We start from the raw sequence: 17,967 nt of genomic DNA, 5'->3' as shown, positions 1-17,967 counted from the left end.
TTAGATCAAAAGTCGTAATTTAAAACCTTTTACGTAACTCGAAAAGTCAACTTGTGACTGTTTAAATCACAAAAAACTGGCTTACAAAAACAGAAATACTTATTACACCAATTTATTGAAAATTGAATGATTTGAAAAAATGCCCTCTTAAAAAATAAACGTATACAACAAATTGGTTCAATGGAGCCATTCAAACAATACTGATCAAATTCAACCGTTTTCCTGGCACATCCTATTAAAAAAGTAATTGCTGTTTGTTCGTTTAAATTATCAATATTATTTTCCACAAATAATACTATCGGCATAACATACACTTTTAAAAATAATTAGAATAAAATCCAGATAAGTATTAAAATATGCTGTTGCAATGCAATTCACTTGGCTCTTTATCTCAATATACAAGACACACTTTACCATATAACATTGAGGGACTTGTAGATGTAATTAGTACCGTTTTACTAAAGCATGAACACTACATAGGGATGGTTTTTCACGGTACTATATCAACGTACTTTCCCATTTCCGTATATTATAGAGGAAGATACAACTATTGCATATACAATGTTGTTTTAAAATTTTAGTTTCATTTGTCTGTTTCCAATTATTTCCCTGATAAGTTAAATAAATAATAATGCAATTGTCAAGTTTGTTAGAAGCATCATGAGACTTAAGGCGCCTTGCTTAATTTTGTTATTTTATATAAAGTCGGTCGACCTTTGTACGTTAGAGTAAGCAGATCATATTTTTTGGCTTTTATCAAATTTTAATCTTTGTGACTCTGTATGTGAATGAATTTTTGTTCGGTTTTTGTTTTTGCAGTTCCGGACGCTGCTGCCACAATTATTTCAGAAAAAATGGAATATGCAAAGGTGAGATTTGCTTTGAGAAATAATTTATCTTTTTATTAATATCTTCATACAAACAAAATTTCATTCGTGATAATGTTGACAAAATTGTCAACCCACTATAAAACCTTTTAATTTCGAAAAAGGCAAGTCAGTTGGCGAAAAATTGTGTAAGTAGCTAGGAACTACATGTCTCATATATATCTATATCCTCAATTGTACATACTAAATGCCAATAACTACATATTCCTCCATGTTTCTGAATGAACCAGTCCTCAGTTACATGAAAAAACTATAAACGTATCTTTAAATAAGGACTTCTTGATGAACAACTATATGCTATTTTTTAAATTGAACGTTTAAATGATTTGAGGAAGAAATTTGGTTGTAAGCAAATACACAACGTAGTTACATAAAAGAAGTGACCAATTCCAAACATGAACATTTCCATAAGTACATAATGAATTTGGTTTGTGCATAGTAATGTTAACATAAATTCTACACATGTTATGTTATTTCGTGACAAAGCAACGTAATATCCCAATAAATCTTTTACATTCCGTATTTTTCTTCAATACAAAGTTATCATAATAACTGTCTTTAAATGACAGAATGTCCGCCTGGAACGTTTGGTACAGATTGCAGTTCGAAATGTCCTTCTGGATTCTTTGGAAAGTTTTGTCGACAAGAATGCCTTTGTAACGCGCATGATTGTAATAGTACGTACGGATGTGCGCTCACAATAGGTAAAATTTATACATTATATAATAAGAAGACGAAAAAAAAATATAATAAAAATAATGAAAAACACTAATCCGTCACAAATATAATCAGTTTGTTTTAAAACACTCAGAGAGAGAGAGAGAGAGAGAGAGAGAGAGAGAGAGAGAGAGAGAGAGAGAGAGAGAGAGAGAGAGAGATGTATCAAATATCGAGTATTTCAGTAAGGTACTGTTTAAAAAAACAGAAGTACATTTGTATTTTTTTTCTATTATAAGGCAATCGACACATTCATCGAAAACTTGTATAGAAAAGAATCTCCTTTATGATTTTATTATTTTGAACAGGTTCTCCAAGAAGTGATTACTTTATAGAGACTACGCCATTGATTACACTACCCACCACATCCCCACTTCCATGGATGAGTACAACGTTTGTTTTTGTTGGGTTTACTGCTGTGTTGACCGTTGTACTTGCATTATACGTCCTAAGGACACGGTTTGAAATTCATTTTCATTTCAGCATGAAATGTAATTGTTTGTTGTATATGTAAATACAATATGTTTTAGTATCACTTCGTTTTAAACTATCTATGGTTATTTAATACGAGAAAGTTACGCGAATCTTAAATGATTATGATACTTATATTTTACATTCTTCAGCTTTCGGCTACTAATAGATAAAGCTGTTTTAAAACTACACGCTCGATTGTGTTTAGTTTGAAAAAAAAAATCAAATATAGTGATTGATCTTTTGTTTACTGCTTCAAATTATTCATATTATTTTTTCTGAATACATAACCATAGCATATTCTCATGATATTATTTCACGAAAGATTCGGAATCAAAGCATAAGATATTTTTCATGCCTGCCTATGTTTCCATAAAATCCAAATTAATTTTAATAGGACAATCCAATCAAAACGTGGCAACGGAAACACTGAAGAAACATTAGGTACATGTATGCTTTGTCAGAATATTGTTTTTTTTTTCCGGGTTTTTGCTCATTAGTGGTAAACCCATAAACATATTGGCTGGAAATGTTCTCAGAATACCTCGGTATAAACAAATAGCCCCGGCCTTTTATATAGCACAATATTGCTTGTTATTTGTTCATGTGAATAGTTAAATAATGATTATTTAAGAAAACATATTAGTTCATTGTTTTAGAGGAAAAAGTATCCTTTATCATTAATTATTTTGATGAAAAAATAGAATATATGAACAAACTGTCTGTCTAAAATAAATGCAACAAAACTGTATATTTATATATATTGATGGAATAAGAAATTATTTTGTTAGTATTATGAGGTGATAATTTGTGGCTTGGTAGAATACAATAAAGGTATTTATATTATACTCTGTCCCGAGGTTTTGCTTCCACCATTTTTTGCTTGATATTTCGATAATAATAAATATCTTTGTGCTAAAACTACGTTCATACACTAATATGAAAATTGTCCAGATTATCAGTTTTGAAACGCCCCCTCTACTGCTTCAGGTTTCAATACACATCCAAAAATAGAAAGTATACGGGGATTTTGCATTGCATCAGCCATTAGTAAGCCCGGATGATAACGTTGAAAAATTGCGCGAGGTATCCCGAGTACTCCCAAATGGAGAAAAGATGTCAACATTTCCTATTATAAATCTCCGTAAGAAATTTGTTTTCGTTCCTGTGAACTTTTATGAGTAAACAATTATAATTGTTCAATGAAGATATCTTGGTAATATTCCCTTTCATCGATTTTAACTGTATTTCTTTCACATGTATGTGTATTTTTATTAAAAATCATCAAAAAGTGATGGAAGCAATAACTTGGGACAGACTATAGATTTGATCATGACCTAATTCTTCAAAGAATGATTCATTATTACTTCTTTATAGATATGATTTAGCAATTGTACGATTAAATATTAGAATATTGACACATTAACGTGATTTTCATTTCTTTTGATTATAAAAAATTATCATGTATAAATAATACGTTATTTGAATTTATTGATTGTACATTACAAAATTGATTCATATTTGTATCACAGAAAAAGATACTGAAAATGTAAACATTTTGAAACATTGATCTTTTTTGTAGTTTCATACGAGGTTACCAATTCTCAAGATATAGACAATGAAGTACAGGAAAACAACGTGAATGTTTTACGTGTGCAACATAATCATAGGATATCAACGGCTGTTCCTCAATTACTTAAGCGATGTACTTCCTACAAAGTCTATAATAGATCTTGGGCAGAAGAAGCAGCTGTATCTGTTGGTTGGTGTTATATATTTTGTATTTAGAGTTGTAAAAGTGTAAAAAAGAACTTTCAGATGAATGATTTTATCTTGTCGTTTTGAAAATTCAGTACTAAGTAAACATAAAATTGAACTTTTTAGAAAGAGAATCCAAATGCGAGCAGGATGAGTACGATGAATGTAAACCTGTCGACGAGAGGTCTATAAATGATAACCTGATCTCAGATAAACCTAGAAAAGCAAGATCGACACAATATAAAACAGTTGACAAAGCTCGAGTTTACCCGGGATCAAAGCTAAGACCGTACAGTTCTGTTAAACACAATAGGTATTCAAAGAATGGTCGGAAAAACAGTCAAGAAAGAGGAAGGGAGACTGTTTGTGAATCCAGTGATTTATATGACGACGCCTTTTCAAAAATCAAAGGTAAGTCCTAATTATCATTTTAAACTAATAGAGTACTCATTATAGAATCGTATACATATTATTCTTCAAACTCTGATAATATAAACATGAACAAACGCAAATAAGGTTGATTATTAAAATAATGCCTATTAAAGGTTAATAACCAATGAGACTTCGGTAATATTATCTACTTGATATGTTTGTTATGATATAACCGCTCCAGAGGTTTTTGATAAATAAAATCTAAAGTATAAATTAGAATACTGTTATCATGCACAGTGTTCACAGCATCATTAGCGTCATGTTACAGGCAATGACTACGAGGACATTGGATTGGTCAGTAGATATGAAGCAAGTAATAGTGAGGACAAGTCCGACGAAGACTGTCTCACTGAGTCTAACATCTCCCTTACTGAAGAAGAGGAAGACACAATGTCGAAAGATAAAGATAAAAACATTGTTCCATTACGGAAAACAGATGAGGGCGCAACAGAAAATATATATACTTCGTTAGATTTGAACAAATGCGATAAGTTAGATGTTAATGAATATGAAACCGAAAGATCGGCTTGCTATGAAAATGAATCAGAACCAAATGAATGCACAAATCATGAGAACCAGGAAAAGTGGAGCGACGGCTGTTCCAACTGTGTCCTTTCTCTAAACGGTAACGCCTCATTCGACGCAAGTAATAAAGAGGATATAGAAAAAGACAGTAACGGGATTCGTTTTTATGAAGATATAATATAAAATCAGGAACCAGACATTGATAAAAACATGAACAGTTTTGAAAATGTTGATATTTGATCATCAATTTAATAACTTATTCGTGTACATAATTAAAAAAACTTATTCGTGTGAAAAATGATTTTTTATTTATAATTCATACAAAGGATGAGGATAAATGATAAAAATTATTGAATGTAACACACAAAACATAATTTTTTACAAGGAGGTGTCTATTAATTTTTGTGTGATGACAACAATCTGCTACAGTCTTTTTTCTCGTTTTGCACTATATACTGTACATTTTTTTTCTAATAAACAAATCCTATACTTTTTAACAATAACAAATTTGAAAATCATTGATGATAGTATTATTAATGTCAAATGCTAGTACTGTTATCCACGGAAGAGGAATCAGAACATAAACTTAAAACATTGTTTGTCAAAGATTTCCCAGAATATTTATAATATATGTATAATTAAAATGTGTTTATTTTATGTTTATTGACAAGAATAATAAAATCTTTTAAATTCGGTTAATAAAAACTGGCAAATGATCATAAAAAACCCCATGATCAATTACATTTTTACGGAAAAATTCATAACAATGAACAGAAAAGAAGTTGTTGAAATATTGAGCTCTAACCATTACATGGAGGGTCAATGTCTCTTTTTGTTTCATATAGATCTATTGTTATAAATCGTCGAAGCATTTAAATATCTGATTCAATCTTTCCTTTGCACTTTTGATTTTTAACACTGTTCTTTATCACCACAGGTCATTCAACAGCCTGTTTAGGCTTCTTTTCTGTAGTTAAGTTTTATCTGAACATATAGTCCTTCTTTTTGGGCAACATATATTTTTAGGTAATTGACGATAGCGTTGATTTCTTCTCCATTTAGTCTAACAAGTTTTATTTTTGGCCAACCGTATGGACAAATGATAAATCTAACATGGTTATCTTGCTTTTAATGTTTAAAGAAAATTTCATGATTGAAATTTGTCTTACACGTAATTCGTCCTTAAAGTTGAGGCGCATAATTAATATTTTACCTGCCGATATCGTTTTCAATAATGTAAGCATTTTCGTGATTTAAAAACTAATGTAAATACCCCCAACCGACAACAGGCAGATGTTCAAGCTGCACTATGATCTTAACCGATGTCAAAATAAAACAGGCCCAAATTCTATTTCCCTGTCTTTTCCCTCTATCTGTTGATAGCAATATCAAAATGATTCGAAGCTCACTCAATAAAACTATTATGTATGATTTATAATGAACATTTTGATGCATGTGGTCCTTCATGGTCATATTGGTGTATAATATGAAAAAGAAACTTTGGTGTTATTAACAAAAATACTACATGGTTGATATTCTTTCTTTTCTATTCATTATTTCTTTTGCTTGTCACAACGACGGATCGAGCTTATTAAAGGCCATCTAATTAAAAACAAATTCTCATTAATACATTACCTAACATGCAATATGCTGTCATATTACATAACTGATAAATAATAGTGTATTTTGCTGTTACAGTGTTGACGTCTTCCTTCATTTCTTTTTAAATTCAACATCTAAATTTAAGAAAAAATATATATTCATTTCTATGGTTTAACGTCTAAAGAACATTGGAAATAAACGGAAAGATTAATCCTGAAACATGTAAGTGGGGGTCTTTCAGACATGGTGGATTTTAACCTCCCCTTAGCAATTTTTTTTATTATTATTGGATTATGATAATCTACAAGTGTGATAAATTTACATTGAGCAAAAGCTTAAAGCGTGGCATTGGTTGAACTCGTGTATGGTGCATTTTAATTAAATTTGAAATTCTTTGGATAAAAATACCCTTTTTAACACAGTCCACAGACAGTCAAAGTCATTATATTGTGAAACCTGTTAAAACTTATTCAAGAGGAAGCAATGTAATTTTAGCATAAATGCTGTTCAAATATTCTCTATTTTTCCTTTATCTTATTATTGAGTTTCCTATAAAATACGATGAAACAGAACCCTTTATCATAATTATTTTTGAACGAGGGTGCGGCTATAGATATGTTTCTTTACTTTAATTAATTTTTTTATGAAATGGTATGATTTTTGTTAAGTAAGGTATGTAAATGCAAAACAAAACGAAACATAATTTTCATATCTTAAATTTTTTTTTCCTTTCGGTTATTTACACTACATAATTATAAAAATATTTTTTGATCATTTGTTGGGGACACTGCTGTCACAGCTATTTCAGAAAAGATGAAAAACGTTGGTAAACTAGATGTGACTTTATAAATGTTTGTTCCTAGCTATCTGCAATATAAAAGATAAATTAATCGATTATTCGAATCTTAATGTTAGAATGTCCGCATTCATATACTTCTGGTTTTTTGGAACACTTTGTCGACAACAATGTCAGTATGATGCCAGTGATTTTAATGTCACATACGGCTGTTCCTCCGCAATAGGTACATAATGCTATATTAAAGTAAAATGCTTTAAAAAAACACTGTTTCATTCGTCATTTACATTTAATTATTAAAACTATTTTTAAAAAAAACGCATACTAATTCCGAAATGTTTTCAAAAAGGCAAGAGAATAGCTGCCTTCTGATTTATAAATAATCCATACAGACTTGAAATTGTTAAGATTGTTGAACATCATTTCAATACTGCAATTGTTGATGCATCAGATTACAAAGCTTAATCCGCTTTTTACATAATTTATATATTATATATCTATATATTAATATCTTTACTTTAGCAAGAAAATAGAAAAAATATATCAATATATATATTTTCTACTTTTTTTTTACAGACACCGATCCGTTTGGTGCACTGATAATCCGATCATCAATGTCTTGGATGAGTGCAACTTTTGTTTTTATTGAGAGAACAATAGCGTTAGGAATTGCATTAGCAACACACCTTTGTAAAATTTGGTATGTTATTTCCTATGAAGTATCATTATCTGGAATAATTATTTTATCTGTATATGACATATAACGTTTACACGGTGTTATAAAAACATGATCAAAAATCGTGCATTTAAGATACGATTCATATGGTAATATGTCAAGTTTACACGTTTTATATCATTGTTCTAGAAATGGTAAAATGGACTTACAATTTGGTTAAATTCATAAAACTTGCTATCATTCATGCGGTCAATTGTTCAGAAAAGTTCTTGGATCGAACTGGTCTTCCATTACAAATTAATTAGGTTTTTTGAATACCTTTTTTCTGACAGATGCACGGAACCTATTACAAGTATATAAATGATTAATCAAATAATCATTACTTTCATTTTGAAATATTAAATCTTAAAATGATGAGAATGAAGTCCTGGAATACGAAGAACAGTATAACCAAGCAGGTGATTTACAAGCGCAACTTCAACACCTTTAATCTACAGAGGTTCCTAGATTTCACAAACGATGTTCTTTGAATGGAATGCACAAGAAATCAAATCCAGTTGAGGAGATTCACATGTTGGTTTGCATCAAACGTTTATCTTTTCGATTTAAAGTCTTAACACACATGTAAAAATTCAAACAAAACATCGTTTTTAAGATTGTGTGCATGTACTAATTATACAAGAATGATTAATCTTGACGCAAATAGAGCAACTTGGCATATAAGTATATCATCTTACAAATGTGATGTTAGAAAAAAATTGTACTCACAGGAATCATAATTGAGATATAGGAAACATTATTCGAGGACCACCACTAAAAAATGAAAGATGCGACCGTACCGTTCCGTTCAATATCATATGTATTTACCTAACGGTAGGTCAATCTACAACAAACACCAAAAATAAATCAAAAGAAAAACAAACTTATATTATAATGAAATCATCTAACAATATTAGTGTATAGGTTAAAACTATTTTATACCAAATAAAAATTAATCCCTTTTAACGTCTTTAGAAACGTTTTGATAAATAGGTTACATATTTAACCAGTTAATAACCGAAGTAGAAGTTTTACTGTAATATATCTAGTTTCAGTGTTTGATTATGCTATCTTATACACTAGCAAAACATTTACGTAAAGGTATACCTCTGTGTTTTATATAGGCCTACTGTGGAATCATTTGATTTCGTGGTGGCTCAATTTTCGTGGAATTCGTAGTTTCCTCTTACCCACGAAATAACATCCTCCACGAATTGTTAATTAGGATAATAAAGTCATATTTTCTTATTGTAAATATATATGAAACACACGAAATGACGTTACATAAACCTGTAAAATTTAAGCCATTCACGAAAATTGGCCCCCACGAAATTTAATGATTCCACAATATTTGTTTAATTTAAAAAAAAGTATCATGTTCACCACTGATAAAGTATTTTACAGGTAATGAGTATTCTTGTATGAAATCAGCCAGGACTAACACAGCCATATCAGGTATCCAACAGATATATTAGTTCTGGGTATTGCTACATAGAAGAATTGAACGCTAACATACCAAAGGACGATTCAACGCAAATAAGAATACAAATATGTCGAAAAGAAAATTTAAAAAACCCTGAATATATATATATATACTTCGTTGCATCTAAGCACTAGCGATGCTCTGAATGTTGATGAATGTGAAATTAAAAGATTAACATACCATAGAAATGAATTTTTACCAGATAAATATATCAGTCATGGGAATCGGGAAATGTTCGAAGGGAAATGTGTCGAATATAATTCTTCTCCAAGCAGCAGTTCCTCGTTCAAATCAATTGATGAAAAGGATGAAAAGGGGAATATAAATGATATTCCCATAAAAGATAGTCTAGATTCTTGATTATTCCTGAAAAAGGTGTAAAACATTTATAATTCGGATTTTTGAAAATGTATATTTTACGTCCGCTTATCTGTGCATGTTAGATATTCCCCACATAATATACCAAAAGTTTGAAACTGACAAACCCTAGATTTTCTGCAGCAATGTATATTTTTCCGTAGAAAATATTTAGATTAATTAAATGATTTAAAATATGATTAAATAAAAAAAAGTTGTATCCTATATTGAAAGAACATGTATCTATCAGGAAGTAAAATTATTTTAATAGTTAGAAAAATAAGACCTATAAATACTCTGTTTTTTATTCTTACATATTAAACTCAGATGCTGTTCATTGGACAAGCTAGAGAAAATAATATTTCGCGGCACTAGTAAGCATAACAAGAAAACATGGTTTCATATTCATATCATAATTAGTTAACTCCGGTTTTACAACCTCGAAGAAAAGGCAAAAGTTATATGGTTTGTTTTTGTTTTTTGTTTTTTTTTTGTTTTTTTACATTTTATGCCCCCTTTCGAAGAAGGGAAAAGAATATTGCTTTGCTGCTGTCTGTCTGTCGGTCGCTCGGTCCACCAACAGTTTCCGTTCATTTTCTTTGCAAAGGATTACAGGTTTATCATAATATCTAGGTCAAGTTCGATTTTGGGTGCGATCGAGCAATTTTCAATAGAGTTGTGCTCCTTGGACGTAGCTATATATATATATATATATATATATATATATATATATATATATATATATATATATATATATATATATATATATATATATAAATTCGCAGTTTCCGTTCATTTCTTAGCAAAGGATGCATATATTGAAATGAAATTGGTATACAGGTTTATCATAATAATATCTAGGTCAAGTTCGATTTTGGTGCGATCGAACAATTTTCGATAGAGTTATGCCCCATGGACGTAGAAAAATTCCAATTATTTGCAGTTTCAATTCATTTTCTTCGCATTAAAAAATGACAATAGCAAACCCTGAACCATCTCAAAAATCTATAAAACGAAATACAAATTCAAAGCAGAGCAACACGAAACGGACTCCAAATAGATAGAGGTAGGATAAGGTGCCTAGGAGGAGTGATCATCCTCTGCTGACCGGTCACACCCGCCCTGTGCTCTTTGTCGTAATCGGAAAAAAAATCGGAAAAGTCCGTAGACAATTAGGTGACAACATAGGATGCACATTTTGAAATGAAATTTAGTATACAAGTTTATCATAATAATATCCAAGTCAAATTTAATTTTAGGTACGTTGAAGCATTTTTTGACAGAGCTTTGTACCTTAGATTTAGAAAAAAAATTAATTATTTGTAGTTTCAGTTCATTTTCTTCGCAGATGTTTCCAAAAGTGTGTTTATAATATAAGTGTTTTACAAACATCTATTGTTAAAAATAATTTCAATGTAAAAAATATTTTCGATGAAAACATTGAGCATTTGATAAGTCGAAATCCGGATAACAAACGTATTTGGTCGGTCAGACATTATACCAAAGCATGACTGTTTATATTAAAAAAAATAACTATCCAAACATACATGTTTTACCTTAAACTGAAATCTTTTGCAATAAATTTATATACTGGAAATTGATTAACAGTACATATATTAGAGAGGTTTACACGTTACAACTGCTAAACAAGAAAAGTAATTGAGCTGGTACGCGTAGTTCCAACTTGTAACCTACACGTACACGTACGCGTACACGTTGGGTTGCTAAACCTCTCTATTAATGGGTTTTTACTGGTAAATTATATGACCCATGACAAGGTAGGTAAATTTACGAGATCTATTTTCATTAGAAAAACAGCCTTAAATGATGTTAACATGGACTTTGATGTTTTGTAGGGAATGGTTGAATCAAATGTAAAAAGGTCGTACGTTTTGATGCTATTGAATTTGGTAAAATTTTGTGATGTAAATTTTTTTCCTCGTTCACTGTTAGGCGTTATATTACCGTATATAAGGTTTTTTCCGCGTGTATCCAATTTTCGCTTTGTTCGCTACGATTTCCGAAACGCGGAAAATAAAACAGCGTAAATTTGATACATATTGCGGAATCGGAGGAAAAGCGCCAGATAATAGACTTGTAAGCCTCGTTGTTTATTTAATATTCCATTGACAAGCTAATTAAAACGGTCGCTTTCCTTGTGTATACTGATGTCTAATTATACCTGAGCTACTGGTTTATGTAACGGTACATGATCTATTTATCTATGACTGTTTGCGTCTCTGAAAATAATTATTGGTAATTATTTCACATTAAGGAAATCGTGTATATGGTTTCATTGTCTGAAAGAGCGACAATTTGGATACTTTTCCCCTCTTACCTCACAGGTTTAAACAATCATAAATTATATTTTCAATGTGACTTTGAAATAGTGAAGATTTGATTCGCGTAAATTTTATATACCGTTTTAGGCTCTGATTCGCGGAAAAAAACATGACGCGGAAAAAACCTGATATACGGTACTTCCCTCTTTTAGTTCAAAGTGAGCGAGTGAAGCCAAATTGCGCTTTGACGTAACAAAAGAGAAGCGATAAATTCATTGAGATATGTACAAAATATTGTGGGTGTTTTTATTTAATACACGACTTTGACATTTCATATTGAATCTTTCTAAATTCAAATGGTTGTTTTCAACAAAGTCCACCAGTTTACTAATAAGCTTGAAATGTTGCCTAATTATCATCGTAAGATAATGGCATAATTGCACAACGCAAGTTTCAGAATTTCTGTCAAAATAGTATAAAAAAAGAAAAATAATACCGAAAAATCATTAATTTGTTTATTCCATCCCCTTCTAGAAGGCATGGCATATTTTCGAGCACAGTTGAATCTCCTTCACCCAATAAAGCTTTGGGCAAGTTTTGTTGAAATTGGCAAAATGTTTTTTTTTGGTTGGTTTTTATTTATTTTATTTTTTTTAGAAATATTTAACAATGTTTACGACGACAACGATAACGACAGACAACGGACAATTTGAATTCAATGAGGAAGACATATATCGGAAAGAGGGTGTACATTATTTGAAGAAATCAAATGAATATATTTACATTTATAAAATTTTAACAAAAAATAGCTACCCAGGTCAAATCACATGAATAACATTGTTTGCACTTAAAGAGCCCAAAAAGAACCCAACATTTTTTAAAGATACATAATAATGCTAAGGTAGCAAGGGACAGTTTCGGATAAAGTACCTGTCAATATTTTTGTAAAATTGAGAATGTGCTGACTTTACACAGTGAAATTGCAAGTTACAGACGGGAGGTAAAATAACACGAAAAGTAGGTGGATGGGACATTGTAAACTATACACCGGTAAGCTGAAAAATAATGAAAAATTAGCAAAATATGAAAGGGTTACAAATTTCATAAAACCAGTGTGAAGAGAATTTTACAGGTTTTGACTAGTAATTTTCTTCAGAATTTTGCCTTATAAAGAGTGATTTCAAGGTATTTGTGCTGAATGGGAACTGAGAAAATTCTAGTTACAGAGTTCCGAAGACATGCATCCCTTGGCTACAGTGAATTGTATAAAAAAAATGTCCCCTGCCACCTAAAACTATTTCTACTGACAAAACTGTAGAGCCAATTTTATTTTCATCGACTGTTTATTTTCTTTCATCGTCTCTGTCTTAAGATTGAAATTATTTTGAAATGTTTAGTTTAAAGTGAGGCATGTCAGCAAATTCTCCAAAGTTTGTTTACACCCATGAAATAATTGTAAAATTCCACATCGTGTCTTTTCTACACCTTACAAAAGAGGTGAAGTTCGAAACCCGAACACTGTAAACTATCTTAACACTGCATATCATTTTTAAGAAAGTTACTTGTTATTTGTTTAGCTTCACACTTGTGTGAATTTATTTTTTCTAAACAAATATTCCCTTACTGTTTTATTTTTCCGTGAAGTTTGATAATATTACACGTGTTGATATATACAAAAATTGATTTCCTCGCATGTTTGCATTGAAAATACACTTTCAAATTGCAACCCGTTTGATAATATGTTTTCTTTTCAATTCCATGTTATAAAATGTTTACCAAATAAAAATTAATTACATATATTAATCGTGAAGGTTGATGTGCATAGCATATGTTATTCATGTTCACTTAGTAGATATTTTTTTATTGTACGTTAGTTCCTCTAGCTTGTATCATGGTTTTGTTTTTGGAAATATTATTGATTTTAGCTGTTTTAAGTGTTTTAAGCTTGGTGATTGCTCGTCATGCGTCATTTGATGTACAGTATAAAATCAACTTATAGTATTTAAGCATGTATACTGAATGATATGTAACATTTAAATTTAAAAGTATAGTGATCGAATTAGATTTCATTACGTATCTCAATGATTTGAAATATTTTAGTTATTTGTAGTAACCTGAACTGCGAATGTTCAAAATATGATATGATTTTGTATAACTGATTTCAATGAAATGTTTTGTGCAGAGCTGCTAAAAAGCGTAAAAGAGTCTCGTTTCATTTTATTCAATATAACTTATAATATTTATGCCATATAAACAACTAATAAGTTTTTAGAAAATCCTGTGTTCATGAAAATGACACACACATTGACACATGATGTTAATTTTTCAGCCTCATAAAGATTACATGTCAATAATGATACACTTTTTGGAAAGTAATTTAATTTGGGGTTTTTGAAAGGTCTTAATATTTTTATCCATAACTGATCACGTTCCGAATCGACGAATATTATGTCACCATCATCAATATTAACCACCTGATTCCTCAATCTGTAAAAAGTATAACTAGAAACAAACGGTGCATGTTGCACTCTGCCACTATTGTGCCTTTACTTATTATCCTCAATCAAATTACAATTAAACCCAGATTACAAAATATGATTATGTAAATATCGCCTTTTATAATGTCAAATCAAATTATGATTGTTTGATCTTTGTTCCCCAAAATTATCTTACATCCAAAATAATAATAATTGAACAACTCAAAAAAATAATGACGGATCGTGATGCAAGAGAGATAACTCTTATAAATTAAAAAGCAATATAATCAATATATAAAAGCATTTTCAGACATCTTAGAATTCGTCCATTTACTTAAAAAAAACAAATATCCCAAAACACATTACAAGTTTGAAAAACATTACCCCTAGTCCCAAACCTTAAGTCCTAAATACATTTATAATTGGAGGTTATTAACAAACTCATATTTTGTTCGTTTATATATTCATTCTTAAGTCTATCTGAGTCACTAACTTGGACTCTTGAAACTTAGTAAATTTTTTTACTATGCAGTTCACAATTGTATAATGAACACAAATGGTTGTTAAAATGAGTTGCCTGTTTTAAAAACATTAATTGTAAAATTTGAAACGAGAAATCACTCTGAAGTAATGCACTGAATAAGAAAATCGTTTGCATTTATATGATATTTGCAGCATCATATATAAATGGTTATTAATCACTCTTTTTTAATATATGCATTTAAGTATTTGAAAACACTTTCAACACGCAGTGTTAAATGTACCATGTGTCTGTCTTCAATACTGCCATACCTTATGTCTATTTATTTTGGTATGGGTTATGATATATTTTGTTCTATAAGAGTAAAATCAAGCCTTTAACACCTCTTTGTTCCTTGACACGGAACATCCGGTTTCCTATTTAAAAGGAAATCAAAAGAATATATTTCCAATTTTATATTTTACCCTACAAATAGTACGTTTGATCTTTAAAACACGTACAGGGAAATAACCAGCTATCATGAATGCGTTCTCCTTTCTATTCTAGAATGTCAACACTAAAATCGCTTTTATACAGATTTTAGACTTATCGTGATTTGAAAAAGTCTAACACGTTCTTAATAATGACATTATAATTTAGATAATAGGAGTTGTTCAAAATAATGTTTAATTTTCAAATTATGTAAATAAAATGAACCAACTTTATTGAAATTTTAATGAGACTGAAAGCTTGCATACATGTTGACATGTTTTTTTAAATAAATGTAAATAAAATACACATGTGAAGTCACTTTTTGTTTCAGTGAAAATGATGTCATAATTCCCATTTGATCTTCAATGCAAAAATTAGACATCAGGAAACCAGTAAATAAGACAAAATCTTTACAGACAGACCTCTATCATATGTCCTCCATTACACTCAATATTTTTTAGCTCACCTGAGCTGAAAGCTCAAGTAAGCTATTCTGATCACATTTTGTCCGTCGTCCGTCTGTCCGTCTGTAAACTTTTTACATCTTGAACTTCTTCTCTAAAACTGCTTATCCAATTTCAACCAAATTTGGCACAAAGCATCCTTATGGTAGGGCGAATATAAATTGCAAAAATTAAAGTCTGATCTGTATTCAAAGCGGAGAAAACCTTGAAACTGTAGAAAAAGGGGGGTGCATTTTTAAAAATCTTCTTCTCAAGAACTACCGAGGCAAATTCAACGTAGTTTAGCATAAATTATCCTTATGGGAAGGAAAATATAAATTGCAAAAATTAAGGGGTAATTTTATTTCAAATCGAAGTTATTACGAAAATAATAATAAAGGAAAGGCGTGTTTCAATCGGGCTCGGCAACCGGTAAAATGGGTAGGCAAGACTTGGCCTGGGCAAAACAAAAGATTGGCAGTTATTAATCTGCCAATCTCATTAAAATTTCAGGATATTTGATGGACTAGTATATTTGTATTCGCTGTAGATATTGCTGCAAAATAATGCGTATTTGGAATTGACGATTGCCGATCTGCCCCGGCATTTTTTGGCCACGGTCCGGGTTTGCATACCCATTTTACCTAGACTCGTATTCCATACTTCTAAAACGAGGTTCTTTGTTCAAAGCAGCCATGACATTATACGAAAAAGGGTCGATCTGACTATGATGAATTTGCTTGTTGTGCAACAGTTCGCGTATGAAGGGAAGTTTTGAAACATGAAAAATATATTGGTGCCGATTTTGTGAAGTAAATTGAGGCTAGATATTTCAATGCGTTGACAGTTTTCACACATGATGTTGGTGTTAGCTTGTTCTGATTTTCGTTTCGTTTTCATTATTTATGCTTTGTAACCTGGAAACTATCGTCTGTATTTCGTGATTTTTACGTATCAAATCAATCAGAGACTTCGGTAAATCAAACAGTTACGTCAACTGTTTACCTGCGCAAATTAAGCAAAATCTGATGTAGGGGTACTGAAATACAATTCATTCTATCGGTAATTCGGCATTATCTTTTGCGTAATGGTAGATTAATGCAATAGGTTTTGTTGAGATGCTCGGCATTTTCTCTAGTTTATTCAGTTTAAATAAAGTTTGATATCGCTTACGGAAATATGTAGGTATATCCATGTATATGTATATGATTCATTTCGAAAAAATAAATTGTGTTCTTTATTTGTTATACATGTAGTGCATGTTGTTTACAATTTCTATTTACTAACCATATTTGAGTGTTAAGCTTCGAATTATAAGCAAGATACAGAGATTTGCTCACAATTCTATGTTTGTACACATATCTTAAAAGCTAAAGATTAAAAAAGTATAAAAAAAATTGTCAATATTTATAACGAAAATTTTCAAAATCTGTTCTTCCAGAAACCAACTTATTGAATTGTAAACTTAACCTTTTTAGCTCACCTGAGGATGGGGCCACAATGGGGGTCGAAGTTTAACATGAATATATAGAGTAACTCTTTAGAAATCTTCTTCTCAGAAACTAATCGGCCAGGAAAGCTGAAACTTGTGTGGAAGCATCCTCAGGTAGTGTAGATTCAAAGATGTGAAAATCATGACCCCTGGGGGTAGGGTGGGGCCACAATGGAGGGTCGAAGTTTAACATATGAATATAAAAAGTAATTCTTTAAAAATCTTCTTCTCAGAAACTAATCGGCCAGGAAAGCTGACACTTGTGTGGATGCATCCTTAGGTAGTGAAGATTCAAATTTGTGAAAATCATGACCCCCGAGGGTAGGTTGGGACCACAATAGGGGATCGACGTTTTACATAGGAATATATACAGTAAATCTTTAAAAATCTTCTTCTCAGAAACTAATCAGACAGGAAAGCTGACACTTGTGTGGATGCATCCTCAGGTAGTGTAAATTTTAAAGTTGTGAAAATCATGACCCCCGGGGGTAGGGTGGGGCCACAATGGGGGATCGAAGTTTAACATAGGAATATATACAGTAAATCTTTAAAAATCTTCTTCTCAGAAACTAATTCGC

The 17,967-nt window shown here is 30.8% G+C and overlaps 1 protein-coding gene across 2 annotated transcripts; it reads left to right on the top strand.

Annotated features, from left to right (window-relative positions):
• Positions 1-637: 637 nt before the first annotated feature.
• LOC128189849 (uncharacterized) lies at positions 638-5,391 on the top strand. 2 transcript variants are annotated; one of them, XM_052861620.1, is made up of 8 exons: positions 638-728; positions 820-869; positions 1,457-1,591; positions 1,940-2,063; positions 2,473-2,519; positions 3,658-3,837; positions 3,960-4,244; positions 4,534-5,391. In XM_052861620.1, exons 1-8 carry the CDS (start codon positions 661-663, stop codon positions 4,971-4,973), a joined length of 1,329 nt encoding a protein of 442 aa, XP_052717580.1. In that variant the 5' UTR covers positions 638-660; the 3' UTR covers positions 4,974-5,391. The 2 variants fall into 2 exon arrangements, with proteins under 2 accessions (XP_052717580.1, XP_052717579.1); XM_052861619.1 differs by having other exon boundaries at positions 1,913-2,063.
• Positions 5,392-17,967: the final 12,576 nt, after the last annotated feature.

Source organism: Crassostrea angulata, chromosome 6, assembly GCF_025612915.1.
Source record: "Crassostrea angulata isolate pt1a10 chromosome 6, ASM2561291v2, whole genome shotgun sequence".
Taxonomy (NCBI): Eukaryota; Metazoa; Mollusca; class Bivalvia; order Ostreida; family Ostreidae; genus Magallana; species Magallana angulata.
Note: the sequence above shows the minus strand (reverse complement) of the source record. Positions and strands in the feature narration are given on the sequence as shown.

Coding starts and splice junctions, on each gene's coding strand:
- LOC128189849 (XM_052861619.1), top strand. CDS start 661: ATGAGACTTAAGGCGCCTTGCTTAATTTTGTTATTTTATATAAAGTCG. Junction 2,520..3,657: donor AAACACTGAAGAAACATTAG/GTACATGTATGC, acceptor TCTTTTTTGTAG/TTTCATACGAGGTTACCAAT. Junction 4,245..4,533: donor CGCCTTTTCAAAAATCAAAG/GTAAGTCCTAAT, acceptor GTCATGTTACAG/GCAATGACTACGAGGACATT.